This window comes from Myxocyprinus asiaticus, chromosome 5 (genome assembly GCF_019703515.2).
Source record: "Myxocyprinus asiaticus isolate MX2 ecotype Aquarium Trade chromosome 5, UBuf_Myxa_2, whole genome shotgun sequence".
Classification (NCBI taxonomy): domain Eukaryota; kingdom Metazoa; phylum Chordata; class Actinopteri; order Cypriniformes; family Catostomidae; genus Myxocyprinus; species Myxocyprinus asiaticus.
Window position 1 is genome coordinate 50,774,898 of NC_059348.1, and position 18,615 is coordinate 50,793,512.

Genomic DNA, 18,615 nt, shown 5'->3' on the forward strand with positions numbered 1-18,615 from the left:
TGTCCAAAAAAAACCAAAAATAATTCAGAATCAGACATTGCCATGCATTGAGGATACATTGCGCCACCTGGTGTTCAATAAAAAGGCACACAAGTGCAAAATATGAACGCATTTATTTTTCTCATTTACTTCAAAAATAAAGCATATTAAGTTTGTCATGATTTAAGATTACTGAAGCATCAAACCAGCAGAGATAAAAATCAAGGCTGGAGATGCCAGCATGACTAGTCTTCCAGTATATAGTTGGGGTTCACCACTAAAAACGGATCTTCTTCTGTGACAGGTTCGTCTCCATCCTCACTGACCTTCTTTAGCCCCGTTTTAGTCAGCTCTATGATGATATGATCCTGCAATGGAAACACGGGGCATTTTATGTTCACGTCAGACAATTATCTATTCAGATCAAGCAATCAGTGTGTTTAATAAGAGCAGTCCTAAAGCTGGATGATAAATGAATACTAACGTAGTGGACGAGCCTGTGCAGCACTCGCTCTATGAGATTTTTCTTGGCGATGAGTTCAGCCTCTGAATCGATCTCACTCTCCATCTCCTTCAGGTACCAGTTAATCAGTTCACTCTTCTTCAGAGATGACTCCTCATCCACTAGAACACAAAACTTCATTAACCCTTAACTGTATGGGTGTCTCACCAAACACTATTACATACTGTGGAGTAAGAAATAGCATGTATAATATGTACGTGAACATGCATCTAGAATACTGATAATTCACCGTTGTCACACAGAAAATCATTGTGACATTAGTCATTTGCATGAATATAGTACTCATTTGTCAAGTAATAAACAAATAAATAGATATTAAGATAGTAAACTTATATAAATATGAAATGATCATAAAATATTCATGAAAGTGCAACAAAAACAACACTAGTACATAAAGTATCTCGGGTCTTTAATGGCCCTGGCAATTAAGCAGTTATATACTGTATATTTACAATTTCACTTTTTTTTTTTTTTTTTTTTTTTTAAAAACACTTCAGAAGAGAAAAGTTGAGGAATACTAAAGAGGTGTGGGCATTACTTAAATGTTTTTTTTTTTTTTTTGAGGTACAGTGGGTGGAATAAGGTCCGATGCATTAAATGAGGTGTGCATTAAAGGGTTAAAAGGAATCTTCCAAGCAAGTTTGACTCAAATCGAAAACATTTGTGGCATATAATGTTAATTACCACAAAATGTATTTGACAAATGGAATTTAATGGGCCAGTCCAGAAACTTTAAAATACACATTGTTACAAAAGTATAGCCACAACAAGAACAGATTACACATGCAACAACACAATTATAGTGAGATAAAATTGCTAACGAACCTGATCGGTGTAAAATTATATCCAATATTACAGCTTTGTTGTCATGACGACGCAATGCCAGTGAACCCTGCAAGCAATTGGCTCACTAAAAATCACATGAACACATAGGTTTACGAGCGACTGGTCTACAATATATATTTATATATATTTATTTTTATTTTATTTTTTTGTAATAGACCACATTATGCCACAAATGCTGTAGACCGAGTTTTTGTACTGAAACCAGAACTTTTAAGATCATTCAGAAAAAAAATGGGAGTTTTTCTTCTTAGGTAGAGGAATCTCTCCAGTGTTTTCAATTCAACAGAGGACTGTGAAGGACAAAAAGCACCATAAATGTAGTCCATACAACTGAAGACATACAAAAGCTTTGTGTGAGGAACAACCGAACTTCAAGACATTTGCACGAAGATGTTCGTGAGGAAGACGTTCAGTGAACAACAACTAGTTTTGGACAGCCATTGATCCCCTTTCGTTAGGTGAAAAAGAGCTGGTGGGACAGTTTGTAAAATAACAGTTGTGAAGCAACATGAGTGAGAGTAAATGACTATTTTAATATTCGTTTCAACTGTTGCTTAAATATGCTTTTAGTGGTATACACTTCATTAACTCACACTGTTCCATCTTTTGCATGTGCAGCACCATCAGGTTGGAGATTCTCTTGTACTCAGCGAATGACAATCGGAGCGCTGTTTTGGCCACAGCTGGCTTCTCCGGTTTTCCTGCAACATCAGTGTCCATGGCCTCCATCGCATGACCGTTCTCATGAACTCCATTTTGACCTTCTGTCTCTTTACCAAACAACTCATTTTGATCTGTAGAAACAACTGATATCAGCACATTTTTATGTCAGATACACTTTTCTAATATTTTACAATACTGTGCTACAAAGCTAAAACAAGTTGTGAGCGAAGTTAAACCAAACCGGATTGTCACAGGACAAATTATAGTCCAAGACTGGGGTTTTCAAACTTTCTGATCCCAAGGACCCCAAACATAAACTCCTCACAAGGGACCCCCTTCCTAAAACATATGCAGCTTCATATTTTCATATATAAAGAAAATATATTTTCATAGTATAAATTAGTCCCATTTGTACCGAGTGAAGAAAACAGCAAGCATGATATTAAGATGTATTAAGATTTGTTATTAGCAAAATCAAACCATTGGCTTTTATTTGGTCATTGGGTAACACTTTTCAATCAGGTTACATTTGTTACTATTAGTTAATGCATTAGGTTTAATGAACTAAGAATGGAAAATATTTTTAAACAGCATTTAATAATCATGGTTATTGTTAATTGATAAAACCAATTGTTCCATGCTAGTTTACATTAGCTTTTATTGCATCCACTAATAACTTTTCATTTTAAAAACGTATTTGTAAATGTTAAATTGAAATTAATATTAACCAAGATACTTTTACAAATGTTGGAAAAGTATTGTTCATTCTTATGTTAGTTAACTACATTTACTAAAGAAATCAAACCTTAAGTGTTACTTGTCATTGAGTTTAGACAGTGTAGTTACTGCATTTTGTCTTTGCAGGGCAGAATAATCATTAAAGGGATAGTTCACCTAAAAATGAAAATTCTATCATATCCACACCATCATGCCATCCCAGATGTGTATGACTTTCTTCAGCAGAACACAAAGATTTTTAGAAGAATATCTCAGCTCTGTAGGTCCTTACAATGCAAGTGAATGGTGATCAACATTTTGAAGCTCCAAAATGCACAAAAAGGTAGCATAAAAGTAATCCATAAATATATTATATTCGATAAATTCTCCTCCCTGCCCAGTTGGTGGTGATATGCACGAAGAATGCAAATCAAAAACACGAGAAGTGGAAGTGAAAGTGACATCGTTTCTGAAGATATGGATTAAACCACTGGAGAGTTATGGATTACATTTGTGCTGCCTTTGGAGCTTAAAAATCACCATTCACTTACATTGCATGGACCAGCAGAGTGGAGATATCTTGCACAATTCTGTTTGTGTTCTACAGAAGAAAGTCACACACATCTGGGATGGCATGGGGGAGTAAAAATATATAATAACAATATACAGTATACACACACACACACACTAATATATATATATATATATATATTGCACCCTTGGTAAATATGAGCAAAGGCGGCTGTGAAAAAAAATCTGCATTGTTTATCCTTTTGATCTTTCTTAAAACACTTTAATTGAAATCTCATTTTTAAATAAATATTTTTCTCCGAAACGCATTGGCCATAATTATTGGCACCCTTTTATTCAATACTTTTTGCAACCTCCCTTTGCCAAGATAACAGCTCTGAGTCTTCTCTTATAATGCCTAATGAGGTTGGAGAACACCTGGCAAGTGATCCGAGACCATTCGTCCATACAGAATCTCTACAGATCCTTCAAATTCAGAGGTCCATCTTGGTGGACTCTCCTCTTCAGTTCACCCCACAGGTTTTCTATGGGGTTCAGGTCAGGGGACTGGGATGGCCATGGCAGAACCTTGATTTTGTGGTCAGTGAACCCTTTTTGTGTTGATTTTGATGTTTGTTTTGTATCACTGTCCTGCTGGAAGATCCAACCAGAGCCCATTGTAAGCTTTCTGGCAGAGGCAGTCAGGTTTTGATTTATCTGTTGGTATTTGATAGAGTCCGTGATGCCATGTATCCGAACAAGATATCCAGGACCTCTGGCAGACAAACAGCCCCACAACATTCAAGATGCAGGACCACATTTAACTGTCGGCATTGGGTATTTCATCTCAGTGTACACCAAACCCATCTCTGGTGTTTGCTGCCAAAAAGCTCTTCGTTTCATCTGACCATAGAACCCAGTCACATTTTGATGTTCCAGTAGTGTCTGGAAAACTGAAGATGCTTGAGTTTGAGAGCAGAGGCTTTTTTTCTTGAAACCCTCCCAAACAACTTGTGATGTAAGTGATGTCTGTATTTTATTTATTTTTTTGACTTTGATCCCAAGACCCAACTAATTCTCCAGTGGTGATCCTTGGAGATTCTTTGGCCACTTGAACCATCCTCCTCACGGTGCATGGAGACAATATAGACAATTTTTAACATCTCCAGTTGATTGGAACTTCTTAATTATTGTCCTGTTGGTGGAAATGGCTATTTTCAATGCTTTAGCTATTTTCTTATAGCCACTTATTTTGTGAAGCTCAACACCTTTTGCCGCACATCCGAACTATATTCTTTAGTCTAACCCACTGTGATTGATGATTAAGGGAATTTAGCCTGTGTGTTACCTCATGTTCCTAGTCACCCAGGTGCACTGTTTAAAAAAAGAAAAATGAATGGGAATATACTTCAGATATATATTTCTCATAAGAATTTCTAGGGGTGGCAATAATTGTGGCAGATGTGTTTTGAGAAAAATATTTAATAATGAGATTTCCCCTCTTTCAATTGTTTTACTTCAATTAAAGTTTAGATTTGTTAATTTTTTTTAATGAAATATCAAATATGGATAAACTATGCAGCCTTCTTTGCTCATATTTACCAAGGGTGCCAATATTTTTGGCCACCACAGTATATCACTGCTAAGGATGAAACAGTCAGTCAGTATCTCACCATTAACATTGTCATCCTCTTGTTCTTGGTCAAAATTGATGTCAGGGGAGTCAACACGAATGATGGATTTATTCAAGAGCCTAAATGCCTCTTTCACATGTTTAGGCTGAACCTTTTTCAGGGAAGAGGAGAGTTGACATTTCCAAATCTACCTGAACAGCTAATGCACAGCTGTATATGTTGAATATGTGTATGAAAACAGTGTTGTGACCTCATCTGAGCAGTAGAGTCTGGCCATGGCCTCGGACAGACGCAACATGCTCTCCAGCTGTCTCACTGTGATTCTCCAGGCTGATTTGGTGGTTCCTCCTCCATCCCTCTGCCGCAGACGCTTGTACTGATCCACAACAAACTCCTGAGCCTCTGGAGTTATCTAGAAAATGCAGGATATCAATTAGATCATCTAATCTTATACTTTAATAAACAATACTTCTTAGTCTTTCCGTTCTGTGACAAGCACAGACACTGGGGCTGCAAGAGTCCAAAATGAATAAAATCCCAGATGCGTGTTTGTTGTGCAACCAAAATTCCATTAAAATTCGATGCATAACGCTGGACTTTTAATTATAAACAAGCCCGAAAAACACGACTTATGATATATGTGCTTCCAGCTCACACAAACAAAGGGAAACAAAACATGCACTCTTACAAACATCTACAGTCTATTACAATATAATCACTATAAATTAAACATTGTCAAATGGGCTAATACTGTATGAACAGTAATTAATTAACGGTAGATTATCATTCATTAATAGTGGATTATCAGTGATCACTTGTCAATTGTCATACGTCTTTAGAACACGTCGCATTAATAATTGGGAATTAGTTCATAAACAGCGACGGTGACATTCTTGACTCCATTACAATGCTCTATATGCAAATATTAACCAAATTCAACTTTTTGTATTCACCAGATGAAGGGTTTGGCCAACAGAAAAGTCCGTCGATTTTTGCAGATAACCAATAATCCCAAAAAGCAACTATCGGCACAGATTAATTGGTAAAACTGATATACATGTTCTTTTATGCATGTTTATTGGCCCTCATTTATGAAACTTGCCTACAAATTAATAAATTGGGAGTAGTTTACACAAAAACGTAACCTTTCCGAAAACATTCCTCTGGATTGACAAACGCTGCATACACCCAAGATTTGTTTGTTAAATATGTGTTAGTGAATTCCAAACATTCATAAATAGGAGGCATGTGCATGTTCATTCACAATTATCATAATCCACATCCATGAAAATGGCCTCTCCACCTTTTTCCTGAAAGCAGAAGTGTTCTACGATTCGACCGTTTTCAATTTCCGGTCTCTAGTGTTCTTACTCGCATCAGCGTACATTCTTAGCGGGTAAATGTAATGTTTAAGGTATTAAATTTGTCGAGTCGAGATGCCTTTTTTTTTTTTTATAGACAGTGCATCACAAGAAGACATGAAGCGATGGTCCGAGGTGAGTTACGTTGATATAATTAATTATTCTGAGTTATGACAGCCAGCAACTGCACAAGTTGAGCCTGAAACTCATTTTTTTTACCAAGTAACACTTCAATTGTTGTAGTTCTCCTCTGGATCGCTCGTTTTGGCAGTTTTTACTTGCCGTCTCGAGACCAGAAACAAAAAAACATCGCACCTACTTGCGGTGTGATAATTATGGGTTTAACAGCATTAGCATTGACCACACGTTATCAGCTGAATGCCATTTATTGATGCCTATACTGAATTATGAAACCTAAATTAAAGAGCTCATATTATATGAAGAAATTGTGCAACCAGTCACATTAGATGGCATTTATCTTTGAGAAAATCAAACACAAACTGTGTCTTCCCATAACCATTTCACCCCATCCCAAGCACTTCATGGATGGATGTGGTCATGCAGTAGTGGATCCTGGCATAGGCGATATAGGTAGCCGCCTAGCAGGGGCGTGTCCAGGATTTTTTGCCAGGGGTTGCAAGAGTCGAGTAAGAGGTGGCATTCAGCAATCTCATCTGACGGGGGGGGGGGGGGGGGTTGTCTGCGGAGGAGTTCCATCTGACGGATGGGGGTTGTCAACGGCGGAGGAATGCTGTGTACTGCCAGATGTCAGAGCGGGGGGCTGGGTAGCAGAACGTTGTTATGGACCATGCGCGACACAGACAGGTTAAGCCAGTGCGCACTGTCTCCAAGAGGCGAGCAGGGTCCGAGTTGGGGTGGCAAAGCTAATTTTTAGGGTGGCAGCTGGCACCCCGTGCCACCCATCTGGCCCCGCCCCTGCTGTCTAGGGTGGCAACGCTCTTTTGGGCGGTAATTCTGAACAAACATATGATATCCATGATCAATAGTATAGGTACACCATGACACAGGATCGCCTCAATGGTCTTGAGAAAAGTAGTATCAACCATTTGATTGCTGGGCAGATATGAGAGAAAAAAAAAAAAATGGATGCTTTTGCATCAGTGAAAACTAGGAGGGTATTGTTACATTTTTAATTAGGATTTAGGTGTAATAGCGCAAACAGCAATCTGCAAGCATTTTGACATTTTATTTATTGATTTATTATACTTTGTGCAATTTAAGTCATGCATAATGTACTGTATATGTTAATATAATTTGCCATTAATTAAATATATATATATATGTGTGTGTGTTACTTCATTTCTATATTCATTGTCTAGTTATTTTTATTTAAAAAGGCATAGTTCACCAAAAATGAAGATTTTTAGAAGAATATCTCAGCATTGTAGGCCCATAAAAATGCAAGTGAATGTTGGTCGAACTTTGAAGCTCCAAAAAGCACAAAGGCAGCATGAAAGTACTGCATAAGACTCCAGTGGTTAAATCCATATCTTCAGAAGCAACATGATAGATATGGGTGAGAAACAGATAAATACTCAAGTCCCTTGTTGCTCTAAATCTCCAGTTACACTTTCAGATGTGAAAGTGAAACTAAATATTGATCAGTTTCTCACACCGATCATGTGGGACAGTGGTGGCTCAGTGGTTAAGGCTCTGGGTTACTGATCAGATGGCATGAGGGCGAGTAAATGAGAGAATTCATTTTTGGGTGAAAAATGATATTTTATATCTTTTGTGTGTTAAAGCATAGTTCTGTAATAAAAAGTTGTCAACATCGTAAAATCCTTAATTTTGTTCCGTTTTTTACGTCGGATCTCGCCTAGGGCACCAAGTAAGCCAGAACCGCCACTGTAGTCATGTCAGTTTGTCAGCAAGAAGAAAAAAAAAAAATTCTGATGTTTTACAATTTACACATGGTAGAATTAACTTTTGCAATTCCTTTTGGTGCCGTTAGAGGCACAGAAATGCTATTTGTACCTCTAGTAATTAACTAAGGAACCTTGGGTTTAGTTTTTAAACAACTTATTACATAACTGATTGGGAATATAATGTAGAGTGAAAAATATTAAAAAGGAAAAAAATCATAGCAAAAGAAAACCTTAGGAATGTCTAGCAGGAACATGAAACAGTGTTAGACGGTGCCTTGCCTTGGGCTGAAACTGACGGGCGAATAGTATGTATCCCTGAATTTCATCAGTAGAGTAAACTCTTTCTACTGACTCAATATTCCTGGCATGAAGATCTACAATCCGTCTGGCAATGGCATAGTCAGTCACCTAATATAAAAAACACATTTGCAACTCAAATTTTGTTGTGCTGCATTTATTTTTGTTGTACTCTATAATTTATTTAATGTCTGACCTCATTGCATTCATCCACCAGTATGAAGAAAAGGTCAAATCTGGACATGATAGGAGCCGACATGTTGACATTCTGTTTCAGAGATTTGGCGCGGTTGTATCTGCCATCTATGGGGTTGGCAGCAGCCAGGATGGAGGTGCGAGCATTCAGAGTAGCCTAAAAAGAAACAGCCCTTAGAAGCTTTTAGTGAGGACCTCTCATAAACGCAATTGTTTTCATTCTAATATAATGATATTTACTACACCCCACCTCTAAACTTAACATTACAGCAACCTGTTGACATTAATAGATTTGAAGCAAAATGTGATTCGACTGATTTATGAGGCTTTTAAATGGGGAGGAAAACATCAAAAGCCCTCACAAGTCAGTTACTCTAAATTTGTGAGAGCATTTTTACATATTAGGCCCTCAAGTATAACCAAACCTGAACACGCACATACCTAAATAAATGGAGAATGTTTTCTTCAAAATAGAAACTAGAGAATATTTTCAGATTTCAGATGCATCCAACGGATGGACACCCACCTTGACGCCAGCCTTTGTGATGGAGATAGTCTGTTGTTCCATGGCTTCATGGATGGCCACCTGGTCCTTCAGGTCCATCTTATCAAACTCATCTATACAACAAACTCCCTAGAGAGAGAGAACGTATTAAATAGAATTAAAAACCAATCAAAAGTCACATACTGCCCAATTTAAAGGATGAACATTTCCAGCAAAAGTGCAAAGCAACAAACTTATTCTTTGAAAACATTGCAGAATCTACCAGGAATTGGCAAATGTACATTATCGGCCAACATGAGGGCTCCTGCTTCAATGACAAACTCATGCGACTCCTCGTCTTTGATCACAGCAGCAGTCAGACCGGCGGCGCTGCTGGCCTTTCCGCTGGTGTACACCACTCTCGGGGCAAAATCCTCCACATGCCTGAAAGAAATCACACATTCCACAAATCAGATACTCGATCCCCTCATATTATCCGGTCAATAAAGTGCCTTTTGCACATTCTATTTACTTGAGGAACTGGCTCTTAGATGTGCTCGGGTCTCCAACTATGCACACGTTGATGTCTCCACGCAAAGACGTCCCCTCCATGGTTGTTTTGGCAACACCACCAAATAACATGAGCAGAATCCCTCGTTTAATTTCATCATTACCTTGAAAAAAAAAAGGACATGATTAAAAACCGCAAGGCTTCCTACTTAATTAGAAGTAAAGAAAAACATGGAATAATAGTAGACTGATATGGCAGCCAGATCAATTAATCTGTAAATATCTTTTAATTCTGGGATTATTAAGATCAGCCGATACATGCACGTGCTTCGCCGATTAAATGAAAGTGCTAGTTCATCTTTGTGTCAGTTCCAAAAGTCTTTTGGTTTTCATTTATTGAGTGAATATTGTGTAAAATAACTGTTAATGTAAAATCAGCTTCTTTGTATACATCTTTGTGTAATATATTTTTATATGTATATATATTAAATGCGTTAACACATGCATTTTAAATTTTTTTTTTTTTTTTTTACGCATTTACCAATCTAACATGAGATTCTGACATTTTATTCAGCTCTGTGTGAAGTCTGAACACTGGTTGCAATAGAGCACCCATTGCAATGAAAACAAACTATGAGGACCATTTCTATCAGTTAGTCAACCTCCCAATAACACTTTGGGAAACATTCAATGTTACTTGAATTGGTGCTATTTCAGTGTATTTCTACATTTATACTGTGCAATGCTTTGTTTGGAAAATTCTAATAAATAATCATTGTTACACATTTTTCTCTTTTCTGAGAAGGAATTAAATGCATTTTAACAGGAATAGTAGTGTATATATAGTCAAATTTCAGCACTTTCAAAATCTGCGATTAATCGCGATTAACTATGAAAAAACAAATGGTTAATCATGATTAAATATTTGAATAGACTGACAGCACTAATACATAAATGTATGCATGCATGCACCGTATGTATGCATTATATCAGCACTGGCCACTGAAAGCTCTATTTCGATCAAACATTAATATGAATGCAATAATCAGTGAATAATTATGCTCATTGAGAAAAGATCACTGAGTACCATGAATGGTGGGGAAGAGACTGGTGCAGAGGTTATGATAGAGATTTTTGTCTTGGCTCATTTCAAACACTTTCTCCCATTCTTGCACCGTCATCTGGTTCTTCACACTCTCAGCGGTCTGATCCTCCTGACGAAGCTCCTTCCCTCCAAACTAAAACAGAAAAAAAAAAAAAAAAAAAAAAAAAAAAAACTAAATTACTTTCAGTGTTGGATTACTTATGAAATTTAACCTGGTACTGATTACAAAATTACACAACTAAAATTGTGATCAGCAACAATTTAAGAGTTAACTTTGTAGGTAATTTGTAGGTTTGGATTTTGTTTTCCCTTAATAATAACAACCTTCATTTAAAAACTGCATTTTGTGTTTACTTGTGTTATCTTTGACTAATATTTAAACTTGTTTGATGATCTGAAACATTTAAGTGACAAACATGCAAAAAAATAAGAAATCAGGAAGGGGGCAAACACTTTTTCACACCACTGTATATCTACATATCGATACATTTTCCTTTGTAAAGGGTACAGTTATAAGATTTATATTTCATTACTTTAAAAAACAAACAAATATCTTTCATAAAAACATGTCTTAAAATGGTTACATATATATACACACACACACACATATGTATTCTGCTTTTAGTGTATCAGTAGGAAATATAAATTTTTGATTTCAAATAGAATTGAATAGAACAAGGAGTTCTACAACAGATGGTATGGCCCCCACAGAGCCCAGATCTCAACATCATGGAGTAAGTAGCAATCGAGATAGAAATAGACAGAAGAATTGTGGCAAGTTCTCCAAGAATTTTGGAACATCCTATCTGCCAACAACCAAGAAAAACTGTGTCCAGGTGCAAGTAGGAAAATTGGTGCTGTTGTGAAGGCAAAGGTTGTCATACCAAATGCTGATTTAGCTTTTTTTCCTGTTTACTGGAGTTTGTATGACATTAATAAATAAACTATTTATGGTTTTATTTTTGAAGACATCCTCACTATGCAACATTTTTCACAAGTTCCAAAAACATTTACACAGTACTGTGTGTGTAACATATATATATATATATATATATATTAAAGGATGATCTGCCATAAAAACTGTTATAAAAGGCTCTCACCCGTGGATTGGTTGGGGCCACATAGTTAGCCAGGAAGGCCAGTCTGTAGGAGAGTTCTCGGACACCCAGAGCCTTTAAGCCATGAATACCATCTGCCTCAAAGCCCTCCTTCCCCATCACTCTGCTACTGGTCTCTGCCCGTATACCTAGAAAGATCAGACATGTTGAATATATCAGATGTGACTGAAATTGACATAAATATAAATTTTACTCAGAGGGCATGTGGACAAATGGGTAGCTATTGGTTTACATAAAAAAAAATAAAAAAAAAATTCAAGACCTAATCCTTCTAAAATTCCAATTTGAAAAAACTCAATTGTACATCCACAGTCTCCGTTAGAGAAAACTGATCAGTACCAGCGAGTGCCAATGCGGACACATCAGGTACAACAATCAGTGTGCCAGTGAAGTCACAGCGATCTCCCGCTTGCGCGGTTTCCACGGCCTCCGCCCTCAGAATCACCTCCACACTGCGGGGAATGGAGCCTCTCGGCAGCTCCGCCTGCGTCTCCTGAATGCGCACCTGACAAAAAAAAAAAAAAAGAAAAAACAAAAACGAAAAAAAGATTAATTCAAAGTATCATGCAATATTTATAAAATTTTAAATGCACAAAAGGAACTGCAATTGAACAATAGAATAAAATGTTTCCTTTATTAAATCTTATTAATTTTATTAATATTTTTAAGCACATATTTTTAAATTACGTGTCAACTTAAATTGGTAATTGTCAGACCATTACGTCAAAAAGTTTAGACAATATAACAAGACACTAAAAGAAAACATCTTGTGCATGTAAAACATGTTTTACACCTTTTCTTAAAGACAAAATGCTGCATAAAATGAAACGTTTTCAAAAAAACAAAACAAATTAGGGGTATGCACCTAATATAAGAAACAAGGGATTGTAAAACGAACTACGCTTTGTTTACTTGCAACGGTGATGTAAATATAATAAAATAAAAATCATAAAACATAGTAATTATAAATTTTGTTGGCAATTAGTTTGGATGTTTTCTGCCAATTTGGGGAAAGTCAAAACTATTGTACTGATATTATAAACAGACTTTCCCCATTTCCGTCATGTTGACTATATTCTTACTTTCTGGAAGTCAACGAAGCGGGACTTGTTGGTGTCGAGCATGAACCTGCGGCGGTTGGCACACACAGGGTTCTTGCAGATGGTCGGCTGAGTGTATTTGAACTGCTGTTCCACATCTTTGATGACAGACTGGCAGTCCAGACATAGGAAAGTGCCGCTGACCAGTTCTGGGTGTACGGGGTGAGTTCGCACCACCTGAACACTGATGCGTAACAGAGTCCCGATGCGGGCGGTGGACAGCTCACGGATTCTGGGCAGCATGGGCAGATGGGAGTGTTACTCATTTCATGTGAAGAAGATAGCCAATCACAATAACGGTCATTTAAAAATAAATAGAAATCTTATAGCTTCTGGGAACATGACGTCAGCAACGCAATGCATGTTGGGACTTTAGGACACGGAAGCTGTGGTGGATACTGTGTTGTATTGGAAATAGACGGTATAGTTTGTATTATACAGATAAAAATACGTAACAATGGTGAATGCTTGTTGTGTAATTAACTGCCATAAATCACACTCACGATCGGTGTGGAAACCGTATTTCAAATGGAGTGCAATTGGTCTTCGTTCGGTCCATTATTGTTTTTTGGGGTTTTTCTGTTTATTATCGCTGTGTACTAATATCTGATAACTGATGAGTGTCCTAAAACATGGCGGCAACTACCCAGAATGCAATGCGTAGGGGCGTAGTTTCCCAAGCTCTATAGGTACTTCATAGGTTCTATTCTAAGGGTCAGTGAGAGGGTGAAAAATAGTAAAACTAATTTAAAATTGTTTACATGTAGGGGGAAGAATAAATGCCAAAAACTCAATTTAAGATTTAGAGTGATCAAATCCTACAAAACAGTCTTCAGAAACTAAAAAAAGAGAAATGCTTACTTTTGTCTGGACGGAAAGTCGGAAAAAGCCACATAAAATTCTTTGGATGGTGGAATATTTCCAAGTTCTCTGGCTAAGTGGCGAACTGCTCTACAGAGGAATGGGTAAACCCTGAAAAACACAGGATGAGTATGTGAGATCACAGTAATAACAGAGAAATGGAGATGACACAATGGGCAAAAATGACTCAAACAATTTTCATGTTTTAAGCAAATTTTCTTTAATACAGGTCATCGTTTACACTAATAAAAAAAACAAAACCTTCAGATTCTTAAATTTCTCATTTTGTATCGCAACTTGTTTGTGTAATTGCAGTGCGTAAATGATCAGTTTCTCTGGATTTACAGGTATGTAAAATTGAAAATGTTGGTTTTATTCTATAAGTACTGACATCATTTATCCCAAATTCCAAATAAAACAGTCATTTAGAGCATTTATTTGCAGAAAACAACAACTGGTCAAAATCAAAAAAATCAAAAAATGCAGTGTTGTCAAAACTCGAATAATGAAAACAAGTTCATATTAATTTTTAAACATTAGTTCATATTCATATTTTAACTTCAGAAATCAATATTTGTTGGAATAACCCTGAATTTCAATCACAGCTTTCATGCCTCTTGGCATGCTCTCTACTAGTCTTTCACATTGCTGTTGGGTGACTTTATGCCACTCCTGGCCAAAAATTCAAGCAGCTCGGATTATTTGATGGCTTGTGGCCATCCATCTACCTCTTGATCACATTCCAGCAACAACGTCGCCTATGGGCACACACCCACCTTCGCTGGACCAGACAGGACTGACAAAAAGTGCTCTTCATGGATGAGTTGTGGTTTTGTCTCACCAGGGGTGATGGTCGGACTTGCATTTATCGTCGAAGAATGAATGTTACACCGAGGCCTGTACTCTGGAGCGGGATCAGGTTGGATGTGGAGGGTCCGTCATGGTCTGGGGCGGTGTGTCACAGCATCATCGGACTGAGCTTGACATTGCAGGCAATCTCAACTCCCTCATGTGGTACCCTTCCTGCAGGCTCATCCTGACATGACCCTCCAGCATGAAAATGCCACCAGCCATACTGCTCGTTCTGTGCATGATTTCCTGCAAGACAGGAATGTCAGTGTTCTGCCATGGCCAGCAAAGAGCCCGGATCTCAATCCCATTGAGCACGTCTGGGACCTGTTGGATTGGAGGGTGAGGGCTAGGGCCATTCCCCCCAGAAATGTCCGGGAACTTGCAAGTGCCTTGGTGGAAGAGTGGGATAACATCTCACAGCAAGAACTGGCAAATCTGGTGCAGTCCATGAGGAGGAGATGCACTGCAGTACTTAATGCAGCTGGTGGCCACACCAGATACTGACTGTTACTTTTGATTTTGACCCCCCTTTGTTCAGGGACACATTATTCCATTTCTGTTAGTCACATGTCTGTGAAACTTGTTCAGTTTATGTCTTAGTTATTGAATCTTTTTATGTTCATACAAATATTTACACATGTTAAGTTTGCTGAAAGTGAGAGGACGTTTCTTTTTGCTGAGTTTAGTAATTCCAGAGAAACTGATAATTTTACAGTGGTCTCTTTAATTTTTTCCAGAGCTGTATGGATGTATATACAGGGTTGGGAGGGTTACTTTTGAAATGTATTCCACTACAGATTACATGCTGTAAAATGTAATTTGTAACACATTCCGTTAGATTACTCAAGGTCAGTAATTTATTCAAAATACTTTGGATTACTTCTTCAGCCAGTACAGTAAGACAAAATACACATGTTAAAAATACATTCTCTGAAAAACCTAAATATCTTATGCAGTGTTGTTTCTAAAACAAGATAAATCAAACTGATCTTGTTTTAAGGATTTTTAGATATTTTTACAGGAAAACAATACAAAAATTATCATCAAGAATACGATTTTTGCCCTAATATCAAAGGTCTTACTAGAAAAAAGAAATTATGATCCAACGTGAATTTTCTTGATATAAAAATATGTTATGCCTGGTAACGTGCATGTAAAATGGCTAGAAATAGTATTTTAGTTTAGCGTAAAGCTGACAATTTACACAAGGTTTATTTCTATTTCTTCTGCTCCAAACTTACTTCAAACTTACTTCTCTGTCTGCTCGTATGATTGTAACACATCATAAGAAAGTGTTTCACCGCTGTTCAAAAGCTCTTTGGATCATTTATATGTATAACTGTTTTCCATCTGAAAGGACTAAATATTAAATGAAACAAATGACAATAAAATGCAAAGTAATCTCTTCAGTAATCTAAATACTTTTTGAATGTAACTGTATTCTAATTACCAATGATTTAAATTGTAACTGTAGTGAAATAGTTACTTATATTTGGTATTTTAAATACGTAATCCCGTTACATGCATTTCGTTACTCCCCAACCCTGTGTGTGTGTGTATATAAGTCGTTATTATTACTATTATATAATATGATATATTTAGCATTTTTATAGTATGTACAATTTTAGTTTATGTATATATATATATATATTTTTTTTTTTTTTTTTTTTTTTTTTACCTTACTATATAACACCTGTTCTGCTCACCTGTAAAATTCCTCTTGAATGGTGGTGGCCAGCTGTTGGTTGAAATGCTCGATGTTACTGAAGCTCACAGTCAGTGTGTTCCTCTCTGGTCTGATCAGCTCTTGCGCCTCAGCCAGATATAAAACATCACCGTTTTTATCCTGAAACCTAGTTATTCACACATATATTTGAGAAGACAATTCCATTTAGCTCCCGTTATAAGCGACATTATAGCAAACGTCACTTACTCCTCCAAAAACTCCAGAAATAACTTTTGACATTTCTCGGAGAGCTCATCGCGCACTTGCACGCCTGCAGGCGCAGCTTCAGATCCGGGCTCCATCAGACACGCGCACAGCTGACACACACACCTGTACAGGTAATGAGCTCTCCAATCACACACCTTTTTAAATACGTATTATTTCAATTGAGCGGCATCACGGCTGTTTCCAGTAGTAGTACCAGAGTCTTCCTCAATGGAGCGCTTGACGGCCCTAAAATCGATTTCTCTGTAGATCCGCATTCAATCTCAGGACGGTTTTTTGACTTATCGGAGACGTTTGCGTTTTAAAAAGTATACTTTGATTTTAATTGATTACAAAGACTAGTACCTGACATACTAATGGAAATATGTGGGAGTAATTTCTATGAAATTCGTAAAAAAAAAAATAATAATAATAATTTAAAAAAAAATCCTATTCAAAAATCACAAACGACAGTGATTGGCCTGTTCTGAGCTGGGCTGAGAAAAGTAACAGATGTCACACAACCGCCTTTGTGTCGCTTCAACACCGGTTTTAGCAATAACATACACCTGAAAAATGATACCAAAAAACTTAAATAGCCATAGACCTTATTCCACTTGATCCTGGGAAACTGGCTACTTATAGACCGCTTTCAAATTTCCTGACTATGTCGAAAATACTACAGAAGGTAGTGTCTTCCCACCTATGTTCATTTCTACAGAGAAATAGTATATGTGAACCATTTCAGTAAGGATTTAGGCCCCATCACAGTACAGAGACTACACTTATCAGTTACAAATGACTTGCTCTTATCATCTGATCACAGCTGCATTTCTCTTCTAGTGCTTTTAGATCTAGATAGAACCATTAGCATGGTTTAGGTCCTATTTAGTAGACCGCTACCACTTTGTCTGTGTAAATGAGGAATTGTCAAATCAAAAGTTGAGTATGGAATGCCACAGGGATCAGTTTTAGGGCCTCTGCTTTTCTCCTTATATATGCTTTCCCTGGGAGATATGATCAGGAATCGTGGAATAAACTTCCACTGTTATGCCGATGATACCCAACTTTATATTTCTTCAAAACCCGATGAAATTTCAAAATTCTCCAAATTAGCAGAGTGTATCTCTGTTATACTATAATAGTTTATATGAAATAAAAGATTGAATGGCCAAAAATTTCCTTCTACTCAATTCCAACTAAACAGAGGTGCTAACCTAATTATTGGTCCAAAAACCTCTAAAAATAAGCCGCTAAAATATATTTTGACACTCGATGGATGTACTGTTCCATCGTCTTCTACAGCGAAGAACTTAGGTGTTATATTTGATACCAATATGTCCTTTGAAAATCTAAGTTCTAATGTTTGTAGAACAGCATTCTTCCACCTCAGAAATATTGCTAAGTTACGACACATGCTCTCTGTTGCTGATGCCAAAAAACTACTTCATGCATTCATGACCTCAAGACTAGATTATTGTAATGCATTACTGTGAGGATGTCCTGCAAGTTCAATAAATTAACTTTAATTGGTTCAAAATGCAGCACCTAGAGTGATGACTAGAACCAAGATCATATTAGCCCCATTTTATCATTGTTACATTGGCTACCTGTTAAATTTCGTATTAATTTGAACATTTTGTTAACTACATACAAAGCTTTGAATAGTCTAGCTCCGCAGTACTTAAGTGACCTTCTACCACGCTGTGTTCCATCACATTCATTACGATCGCAACATTCTGACCTGCTAATAGTTCCTAGATTATCAAAATCCACAAAAGGAGGTAGATCATTTTCCTATTTGGCTCCTAAACTATGGAATGGTCTCCCTAACCCTGTTTGGGATGCAGACACACTCACTCAGTTTAAGTCTAGACTAAAGACTCATCTATTTAGCCAGGCATACACCTAATTTATTCTTCACCACACAATTAGGCTGCTTTAGTTAGGTCTGCCAGAACCAGAAACATCTATCATGATCTATAACTCTGCATAAAATTGAATGACATCTATGCTAATGTTATTCTATTTGTATCTGTAC

At 37.0% G+C, this 18,615-nt stretch overlaps 1 protein-coding gene across 1 annotated transcript; it reads right to left on the reverse strand.

Annotated features, from left to right (window-relative positions):
- Window positions 1–224: 224 nt before the first annotated feature.
- On the reverse strand, window positions 225–16,672 carry mcm6l (MCM6 minichromosome maintenance deficient 6, like). The gene is made up of 17 exons (XM_051698204.1): window positions 16,578–16,672; window positions 16,351–16,497; window positions 13,793–13,903; window positions 12,914–13,163; window positions 12,171–12,336; window positions 11,814–11,959; window positions 10,696–10,846; window positions 9,631–9,772; window positions 9,401–9,542; window positions 9,141–9,248; window positions 8,616–8,771; window positions 8,402–8,530; window positions 5,123–5,284; window positions 4,912–5,023; window positions 1,942–2,142; window positions 464–603; window positions 225–347 (listed from the first exon to the last, which is right to left on the reverse strand). Exons 1-17 carry the CDS (start codon window positions 16,670–16,672, stop codon window positions 225–227), a joined length of 2,481 nt encoding a protein of 826 aa, XP_051554164.1.
- Window positions 16,673–18,615: the final 1,943 nt, after the last annotated feature.